General features: G+C 36.5%; 2 protein-coding genes across 2 annotated transcripts in view; both read right to left on the bottom strand.

Annotated features, from left to right (window-relative positions):
• Positions 1-436, bottom strand: part of CBG02597 — a gene marked incomplete at both ends in the record, with an annotated part of 5,598 nt that extends 5,162 nt beyond the window's left edge. Inside the window, 2 exon segments of the mRNA XM_002630831.1 lie at positions 212-301; positions 356-436. Coding sequence (XP_002630877.1) covers positions 212-301; positions 356-436 — 171 coding nt within the window.
• A 1,086-nt stretch (positions 437-1,522) lies between these two features.
• CBG02598 lies at positions 1,523-5,392 on the bottom strand (the record flags this gene model as incomplete). Its single annotated transcript, XM_045242508.1, has 7 exons — positions 1,523-1,917; positions 3,196-3,346; positions 3,412-3,529; positions 3,576-3,806; positions 3,852-3,957; positions 4,856-5,021; positions 5,228-5,392. The coding sequence occupies 7 exons, from the start codon at positions 5,390-5,392 to the stop codon at positions 1,523-1,525; spliced, it is 1,332 nt and encodes a 443-aa protein (XP_045092261.1).
• Positions 5,393-10,763: the final 5,371 nt, after the last annotated feature.

Genomic DNA, 10,763 nt, shown 5'->3' with positions numbered 1-10,763 from the left:
AAGTATGCTTGTGGGTCAACCGTTGGAAGTGCCGCGCCGCTACCGGCTGAGCTACAGTAATATATAAAAGCGGCACGATAGCCAGGAGCTGTGTGAATGCTAAACACTGTACACCATCATATCAGGACGCATATCCTAACTCCAAAATGAAAACTCCGAAAAAGCTCCTGTTCCCCTCCTTAAATGGTCAGGATGTTCCGTTTTGACTTACTTGGAATCCAGTGTGTCGTAAACTTTGAAGCTCATCTTCTCCGACAACCGGCATCAAATCCGATTCTCTTTTTGAAAAGTCAGCGTTGAACTGTAAAACTTCATAGCTTATAAAGAATATATGAATAAAAATTGCTAATCTTACGTCGGGTGGCGCTGGTGCCAGAGGCAAAGATCCTGCAATTGAAGACCATAAAAGAATGAGAAAAGCCGCTGGAACGCTCATCTGAAAGGTATGAGAAATTCAATAAAAAGAAGTATAGAAAGAAATTGTTGAGCGTTATTTGACAATGATTCAGTATTCAATGAATGTTGTTAGCTTCTGATGAATTGGGGGAGGAGATGGTATAAATCGAGAAGCATCGGTTGTAAACTAGAGTGAGTCACTCATTCAGATCAAATGGCAAAACGAATACAAGGCGAAAATGTGACAAATCTTACACGTGTGGTAGCCAAATGGGCATATAGGACTAGGAGAGTGTCGTCTGTGTTCTAGGGGTCTCTCTATCATATAAAAACTGGATTCGCCTTTTTTGGTAAAGCTGTTTTCCGCTAATTCTGGAACAATAGAAAATGATGAGAAGTAGGAGACGACGAAGATGAAGGTAGATTGAAAAGAGATATTGAAAGAGAAATTGGAAAGTTGCACAAAAAAGAGGGAAATTTCGAGAATTGAGATATTATCGAGTTTTGGGTGGCGGAACATTTTTGAGAAAGGATTCAAAAGGTTGAAATGAATACATTTTTGGCAGAGGTACTAGGAAAAATAGAAAAGCACCCTGTGATAGAAGGGCTCCCTTCGAAATGTATTGCTTGAAATCGAAACAATTTTGTCCGTTTTTCGATTTTCATTAATTTTGAACAAGAACTTCCCGAATTTTCAATTAAAAGTTTATGAAGAAATATCTGGCAAAATAATAGAAGAGCCCTCTTCTAACTTTGAACTCAGAGCCAATCTTCCTATGTTCCAGTGGAAGGTTTAAAAAAGTTGTCAACTGATAAATTGTTTATCATGACACAAACATTTTATCATTCGACACATTTTTGAAGTTTTGGATAACAACCAAGAAAAATTAGTTCAAATTTGATAGTGTGGGGGCTCTTCAATTACAGGTTCTGCGGTGGAGCCAAGGTAAAGCTACAGGAGTGCCGGTACATTAGGTAGAACAGGGAAATTCACTAGGAAAAAAATGAGAGAAAAAAAATTAAAACCTTCTAGAATTCAAATTCTAGTAATGAATTGAATCTAGCAAGTTTTTGATAGGTACTATAAAGTAGCATTCTGATTAAATGTGACGATTTCATTCATAAATTAAATCCAATCAACATTATCACACACGCTTTCAAACAAGGCCGCGAATAGAGTGTATTCTTTTGAATACCAAATAGTAAATGAACACTTTAGTGTTACGTGGGGCAAGACACAACCAGCAAACAATCCAAGTGGATTTATGTTCAGAAGTATGAAAAAACTTTGTCTGAAGGTGAAACAATTGGGGGAGATTCTAAACTTCTGGAGAAACAATAAAAAACCGAGGAAAGAACTAAAAAAGTGAAAAGCGAATAAGAAGTGACCGTCGGGAGTGTCCTCCAATGATCCGTGATGGGTTTTACTGGTTTGCGGGAAGAAGCAAAGTCTATTGGCATCTTGCCAATATATATTGACTCCGCCTCCAAATCGTTTTTTGTGCCTTCGACCCATAAATACTAGGATATAGGCATTCTCAACTTGACATACATGGGCAAAAAAATAGAGGAAGAAACGGACATTCATAGGGCTACAAAAAGTGTAGAAATGTAACTACCAGTTGCGTCTTCATCTACATAATTATACTAGCTGTAGAAGAGAGAGAAAGGGCGCCCGATCGACACAAGATGATGATGTTCGAGAGTTCGAATCACAAAGGCCTATTCATCATTTTCGGCTTTTTGTAAACGAGAAAAAAACGCAAATTATTCAGAAATTTTTTTATTGAGAACAACGGGACGAGTCTGAAGAAAAAAAATGAGATGAATCACAGAAAAAGGAGAGACCAGTGTAATGTACACTTTCAGCTAAAATACAGGTGGGGTGGAGATCGTTTTGAACTGTTTTCGAGAGGAAAAATGGGAAATAAATTATGAAAAAAAGACTACTTGGGTTTCTAAATCGAGAAAGTATAATAAATTAGTTTGTTCTGGCTGTCAAGGTTTTGGCAGATCCACGGAGAGGAGTATCACATCCATCTGGGGATTGTTTTTCTGAAATTTAAGAGAATTCATATTAGACATTTGTTGAGGTTTTTTTTGATTAACTTATAAATTCTAAGAATTTTAGATTTTTAGTGAAATTTTTAGTGTTTTTAGTGTTTTAAGCTGGAAACGAGTTTTTCAAAAACTAGATTTTGAAAATTCGGAAAACACTGAAAATGAAATTTCAAGTATTCCGAGATTTTCGCGCTGTCTAATCAAAAACATCCGGGTTCAACGTCCAGCTTACCCTAAACACTATAATAGAAGGCCACCCTATACTTGCACTTTCAGCTCAATTATTTCATTATAAGAGATATCAAAAATTTGTCAACTGATAAAATTTTGGTGATATTATGATAAACAATTTATCCGTTGACACATTTCTGATATCTTTCACAGGAATCGAGATAATTGATCTCAAGTTGACAGTTTGGGTGGGCTTCTATTAGATTTTTCTTTGGGAAGTTTTCGATTTTCATTCTCAAATAACATAAATTTAAGCTGAAAATGAGTTTTCAAAAATTCAGAAATACTGAAAAACGAGATTTCAACTTTTCCGAGAAGTTCACTCTAGTAGAATGGTTTTTCGAAGATCCACCAATTTTAACTTTATAAAGTTTTCAAATATTCTAAATCCGATGTCCCTGTGTTTTGTTTTTGTCAAAAGTTTGTCAAAAGTCTGTTTTTCCTTGTCCATCCAACCCATCCAACATGCATATTTTCCTTTTTATTCAATTTTCAAAAAAAACTCACTCGACAACGACATCTCTTCGGAATGAACCATTTTGAACATTCGAAATGTTCTCGCTCGGAATTCTTTGTTCAATGCCAAGTACACAAAGAAATGAATACCACTGTTAATCGTTTGCATCCAGTACGCCGGTTTTGACAGACTGTCACTCACCTAGAACACAGCTTTTTTTTTAAATTGACATTTCAAGACTTTCTTCTCGATTTCTGAGTACTCACTTTTTCAACATACAACTGGAATAAGGCAATCGTATTTGGAAGCGATACAAGCAAAGTTGAGAGGACGGAAATGAGTAGATAATAGCGAATCACATTAACTTGTCTCTGCATTCTCGGCCTAAAAAACTTTGTTGGTCTTCTTGAAAATTGAAAACATCGCTTACTGAGTCTTGGAAAGATTCAGGGCTTTGAAGTAAGCAGCTGTGGCGAATATGGTACTTGCCACGTTGCAAGTGATGTTACAGCAGTAGATGAATGTTCCAAATCCTTCTCCGAACGCCGCTTTCCGACCACAATAGAAGCTTGTGAGATGGTTTTCAGTGAACGCCAAGTAGAAAGCCACACAAATCGAGCAGAACACAAAAAGAAGACTGATTCCAGGAACAACAAGATATCTGAAAAAATTGAGAATTTTGCTGGAAATTTCTTATGTATTTTACTTTACTGCTTTTCCGTCGACGGAAAATCTGTAGAAAATAGGGAAGAGAATCGCAACAAGTCGTTCAACACCCATCCAAAATGTTGATACAGGAATCAGAATATCTCCTGAAAATAAATTTTTTATATTGTTGTCAAAATTCCGATAGACCCAATATCAAAAGTACTGTATTTTGAGTCAACTTCTGAGTGTTCAGTATTGCTATTTTCTAATTTTTCTGTTTAGTTAGTTACCGTAAAACCTGCAATAGAAGGTCCCCCTAACTTTTAACTTTGAGCTGAATTATCTCGTTTCCTGTCAGACATATGAGAAAGTTGTCAACTGATAAGTTGTTTATCATAATATCAAAAACATTTTATCAGTTGTAACATTTCGGATATCATATATAGGAACCCACTTGGGTCCATGGCAACGGGTCAAAAATCGCGCCCCAGTAAACGTGAGATTTTAGAAAAGAGCTTCTGAAGTATTTGGCTGAGGATCTAACTTTTAAACGTTGGGCGAAAAAATCTTCGTTGATTATAATTAATCAGGTCAAATCCACGCCAACTTTGAAATTATTAAATTCCTTCTGGCCAAAAAGGTTATTTGGGGCGCGTTTTCTGACCCGTTGCCTTGGACCCAAGTGGGAACCGAGAAAAATCATCTAAAAGTTGACATTGTGGGGTGCTCTTCTATCACATTTTTTACGGTTTTTAGTAATTACAACTATTTTGTTAAGTAAAAATGCTGTCGGGCGCCAGGCTGGGCATTCAAAAATTGGGGAAACCCCGGCGGGCCCGTTACAAGTATTCATTTCGACAGTTTCATTGTAGTTTATTCAAATTCGACGTCACTTATATCGGAAGTAAACCCCCGTTTTCTCTTCTATCCTCTCTTCCTCTTTGAAGGTGTCCTATTGCAATAAAGAGTACACCCACGGACGGATCGACGTCTTCACGCCGCAAACAAAACGACGAGCTCCTTTTGAGAGCACATGATACAACACACAGATTTTATACTAACCGATGAGTTTTAATATAAGCCATGGTTCGATGGCACACTCGACCGAAGTACGAACTGGAAGGGTCATGGTACGAATTGCAGTCGAGTATAATTCGATTCGATTTAATCCTGTCAGAACGATAGCCATACTGTTGATGAGGTCTCCAATGTTGAGAAGGATGAGAAGCTGGAAAAGAGGATACTGTAGCCTAGTTAATTTTCACTGACTCGCTAGTGAGCCTTAGAAGGTCAAGAATCTTGTTCTGTCTTTCTTCTCTTTGTTTTATTTTTCCAAAAACACTGAAATATGAGCTAATTTGTAAAAAGAGCAGTTCTGCAAGATTGATGTCAACTTTTAAAGGCAGGCGTAACACATAGTCATTGAACTCTTACCACATATCGTGTTCTGAATGGCCTATAACTGAGGAAAATGATGATAAGAAGTGTGTTGACCAATGTGGAAATAGCTCCAAGTGAAGTGTTGACGATGTGATAGGTGATAAGATCTTCGAATCCATGTGTGACCGACGTGTTCACCGTTTCGTTCCTGGTGAACATGACGGAAGAATCGTGATCTGTCTGGAAGGATAAGATGAGGTTAATAATGGGTAAACGAGAAAAGAAAAAGAAAGAAGAAGGACGACAAGACAATGAAACGAAGCTGGAATGATTTATGACACGACGAAGGGAAAGAAGAGAGGAAGAAAGTGAATGGATTATACAAATATGGACGTTTTTTCTTCTTTGGGACATCGTCTTCAACTCTTCTTCTCGCCGAAGTCATTGTAGTGGGAGCTACATGAGAGGAAGAAAAAAGAAGGAGGAAGAAAAAGGTTTTTGTGTGAGAATGGGCACGAGGTGACGCCGAGGACGGACGCCTGGAAAAATGGACATTTTCAAAAGAAAAGAGCACCACATGCATATTTCAATTTATAGAATTTCGTTTTCCAGACAACATGATTGTTGAATTGGGTTTTAGGATTGACGGAAAGATGAGAAAGACATGTCTAGGAAATTCTTAGGATTCTCTGAAATGATCCAAGGATTTTGTCTGGACGGAAAAAATGCAAAGAGAAAATATCAGATTTCATAACTTAGTTGGGGGAGGATAGCTGAAAAAGGATCAAATCTGCAAAAAATAAAAGATACCTTCTAAAATGGTCCATCTAGATTACCGTAAGCACTCTAATAGAAGGCCCCCTATACTTTCACTTTGAGCCCAATTATCTAGATTTCTGTAAGAGATATTGAAAAGGTGTTAATTGATAAAATGTTGGTGATATTATGACAAAAGTTTCGTTTGGTTACTGATTATTATTATCTTTCACAGAAATTTTGATAATTGAGCTCAATGTTGACTGTTTGGGTGGGCTTCTGTTAGAGGAAATACGTTAGGTGTGAACAAGACTGCATAACATTTTATTAAAGCATTGTACTGGGTTCGAATTTGGTGTGCATACACTCAAAGAATTCATCTGTAAACTGGTCAAGTTTCAAGTTATTTGATCATTTTTAAGCTGAGTTATCGCTTGTCAAATTTGTTTCATCTCAAGAAAATCACAACGGAGTACAAGAAAACATTTCATCCTTGGACAATCATAACAATACCTAGACTTGACGAATCGTTTTGAAAATTTCAGTATCTTTACTATTAACAATCACCAAATTCTGTGTGTGAGTGTGTGTGTCCGTTTGTTCCCGTATCACCTTCCCTAACGATGTTCAGAATGAACCAAATTTTCCCAAATTTTCACAGATAACCCGAAATAGCAGCGAGATGATGCCCGAATATTTAATCTTTCGAAATTTTGTGTCTGACGTCTTCTAGAGACGTTCTTCAATTTCTACAGTGCAAATTTTTAGAAAAATATTGAAGAAATATTCACGTCATTTCCGTCTAACCGCCCAAATTTTTTTTATCCACGCTATATTTGAGAGCAAGGATTTTGTGGAAATATTCTTTTAGTATGGGTTTTAAAGATTTGAAAGGAAGAAAAAGTTATGAAAAAGTGGAAAATAAAAAAAATAAAAGAAAAAAAAAGAAAGAAACAGAATGCGAAGGAAAATGACAGCGCCCTTTCTGATCACTCGATTTTTCAGAATATTTTTTAAAATTTCCGAATTTAATTTCATACCTTTCAAATTTCGGAATATATAAATTTCTGAGATCTTATTCACCGAATATGCCAAAAAATTTCAGTTTCAGATTTTCCAACATTTCAGGTTTTCAATTTTCGGAATGTCTAAATTTTCGAAATTTAGAGTTTCCGAATTCTGAAATCTACATTTCCGATTTTCCGAAGTTCCAAAAACTTTTCGACGAGACTGTGTTTCGAAAAGTTGAATTTCTGAATTTCTAATTTTTCAGGTTCTCAAATTCTCGATTCTAAACTTTTTCGAAATTCTATAAATTTTGCAAACAAGGCCGTTTCAGGCCAGCCCGGCATTTAGTAAGTATGCGAAAATCTGAATTTTCCGATTCCTTAAAATTTTATATACCAAAATTTGTGTATTTGAGACATACAGATTGAAACAGTTTTTTAGATTTCAAAATTAATATTTTCCTACATCTGATTTTTTAAAATTTACTAATCTCTGAACTTGCGAGTGTCTTACTTTTTCAATTTCCGGATTTTCTTACTTCCGACTTTTCGAATTCAAGGAATTCTAAATAACCAAAATATCGAATTTCGAAATTCCCTAACAGACCATGAAAAAATAGTCCTTGGAAAAATGACAAAACCTGTCTATAAGACAACGGTTACTGTAAGCGGGAGCTAGGAGGCTCAGCCCGAAGGGGCGCAAACCGACTGTTTTTCAAAATTCGAAAATTTCGAAATTCAGAATTTTCGGAGACCAGAAAGTTTAGTAAACCTGACATTTAGTTATCCAAAATTTGAAACTTTAGGAAACCGGGAGTTCACATACTCCGGATTTCAGAACATAAAAACTCATTTTTCAATAGTTTGGAAATTTTGAAAATTTGGGAAATCAAATATTCCTCGAAGAAAATTGATAGTATGCAAAACTTTCACAAATTTTGGTGAATTCGGAAACTCGAAAATTTTTAGATTAGAAATGCAATTGTAAGATACAGAAAGCGGAAGCCAGGAGGTTGAGCCCCCGACAGGAAGCGTAAACCGACTGGTCTTTGAATCAAACGTAAAATGTTTATTCTACCAATTTTCTTCCAAAATACTTTGCTTCCAAAACACTTATGTCTAAAGATATACTCGTTTTTATCAGTCTGGCGCCACCCCGTATATTTTTTTGGTGAACGCTTTTCTGACACCAATGGAACACATCCTATAGGAAGACTAATGACTGTTTTCTGTGGCTGAATCCAATCAATCTTCTCCTCTCTATTTTGGGCTCAATTGAGATGGACAACGATGGAGCAAGAAAAAATTGGTGGGGCAGTAGGAGCAATTAGCCATTTCATCGACCAGTTCCAGCGACCAGAAAACAACGGGGTGGCGATAAAAAAAAATGAAGAGGTGACAGAGCTATTTGGTGTCTTCTGAGGTGTATTTGTATGTCTGTGCATCGAATAATATAAATTATGATGAGTGGAGAATGGATCTTCATGATTAATACGGATCTCTTATTTTGGAACTTATTTTGGAACGGCAAGTGGGTCTTCCAGAACGACTAAAGGGGGACGCATCCGCTACATTAGTCCTTTGAATTTTAGAAAATAGAAAGTTGTTGTTCTAGTAGCAAACTCTATATAACCGGATGTTTCCATGCTATCTTCCTATTCTGGAAGGAATTCTATGTTGTCTAGTTTTAGCTTCTTCCCTATATATTCTATTTATATTCATCGAGTTGATCTTTGAGTCATTAAAATTTTTTATGAAAATTAAATAGAGTGTGACCAAGGGTATACACTCATGACCTACTCATTTTCGAGGTCAGTCGTATGATTTTCAGGAAATGTCTAATTCTAGTCAACATTCAAAAATATCTGCCTGGAAAAAAAAACTGAACGAGTTTTCCATGGAAAAATGAATTCAAAATTGCAATAGAAAACAAAAAATTCTGGATGGAAAAATAATGAAAAGAAGACAAAGAGAAACGATTTTCTTCGTCGTCTTCATTCAAAACCCACAAAAAATCCCCAGAAAATAACGAAAATAACGGAAGGCATGTGTAAAACGATACTCGCTCTTAGCACCAAAACTGCCTTTTCTGAGTATAAGATTCATTTTAAGAAGAGATTGCGTGTTTGAGATGAAACAGATAATCAGGGGGTACTTGGGGTTGGGGAGGTAAGTTTAGAAATAATTCGTCACTTTGAATGAATTGGAAACATCTGGGGGGACTAGGGACTCTTTTATTCTCACCAAGAGAAACTTTGTTGGTTTTCAAAAAACGAAACTCCATTCAATATGGACACGATTCACTAGGACAACCCTTTGAATAGGGGAAAAGAACAGCTCAAAAAGTCTGAAATGGGGAAGAAGAGACAGAGAGAAAAGCTGTGTACTCCAAAAAACTGAAACGAAAAACGATTGAACTTCCGTCCGAATGTGCATACAAAATGAGACACCTCCCACACACACAGCCAAATTCTGGTTTTTTTCTCTCATTCGCGGGTTTAGAGTGACGCAGATGGTTTCGAACTCATGTTGTCTAGAATGTTTCACTGGGAATTGAACTTCCTAATCAGTTGCCTACTCGAGAGATGCATTCTGGAATCTCAAGTACTTTTGATTCTATTCCAAGAAAAAATGGTGTTTGAGCAGTAAATGTTATGGAAATTGAATCAAACAGTGTGACTGGTGTGAGATTGGAAAAACGTCTTTGGATTTTGGCAAAGAGGTCTTATGGGTCTGGTACAAAAAATTGGAGCTGTGGAAGAGAAATGCCGTTGGCCGTGGCCGAAGATTTTACAATGACAAAGAAAACTAGAGATTCTCGAACTTTCTAATAAGTCAAAAATTTTTTAAAAAAAGTTCAAAAAACTAAAAAAAACATTTCAAACCTTGAACTCCACTCGAACAAGTTGCTAGGAGAAATTCCAATTTTTTTCGTTTAATGTCCATTTTTCAGAGGTGAAAAAAGTGTCTAGAACTAATTGGATTTTGAATACAATTCTGAAGTATACTAAACAAATCCAGAGCTTTCTTTTGTAGTTGAAAACTTTTTTGTAAATCTTAAACCTGAAGAGATATGGAAGTGATCTACTCTCAAGGCGCCGCCAACGGTCGGTGCCAAAAGACAGGGGCGATGTGGCATGTCTCTTCAAGACCAGGATTTACAAAAATGTTGTTAATTACAAACATTAGGCTCTATTTTTTAAAATATTTTTAGGTTACTGTAGTTGTCGTTGTGTGACTTTTCACCACTGCCACCAAAATAAAACATATCGTCATTTTTTCTTGCTAATTGAGCAATGAGCAATAATACAAGTCAACGATCAAAGCATGTCGTTTTCCCAGAGATAAATCAAAGTGCCGTTGCAAAATGACGCCAAATCTGGGATATACGACGTGCTAGAAGACACTTCTTGAGAATCTGTTTCTTTGAATAGAAACCTGAGAATGTGTTTATCTATGTGTATTCTGAATCCCTTGCTTCTCTAATGAACGAGTGGACGGCAGGGAAAAAAAAAGACTAAGAGATCGGTCCTCCAGGCTTCTTTTTTATCCCGTCGTCAGACATGTTTGACCAAACGAAAGCTCACTAATTGGAAGTTGCAAATCCGGGAGAGAAGAAAGGTGTTTGATCGTCGAGTGTATTTCTATTGTGTCGAGTTTCGGTTTTATACATCTTCCTGACAAAGTTTCCAGTTGTTTTTTCAACGCGCACAAAATTTGGGAATCGAGTGGGATAGGGAGATAGAGAAGAGAGGAAATTGAAAATTGACGAGAATCTAATTCGAACCGCAAATAAAATTGGTGACAGCAGAAGCTCTGTGGGGCAA

This window comes from Caenorhabditis briggsae, assembly GCF_000004555.2.
Source record: "Caenorhabditis briggsae complete genome, chrII, whole genome shotgun sequence".
Classification (NCBI taxonomy): domain Eukaryota; kingdom Metazoa; phylum Nematoda; class Chromadorea; order Rhabditida; family Rhabditidae; genus Caenorhabditis; species Caenorhabditis briggsae.
Note: the sequence above shows the minus strand (reverse complement) of the source record. Positions and strands in the feature narration are given on the sequence as shown.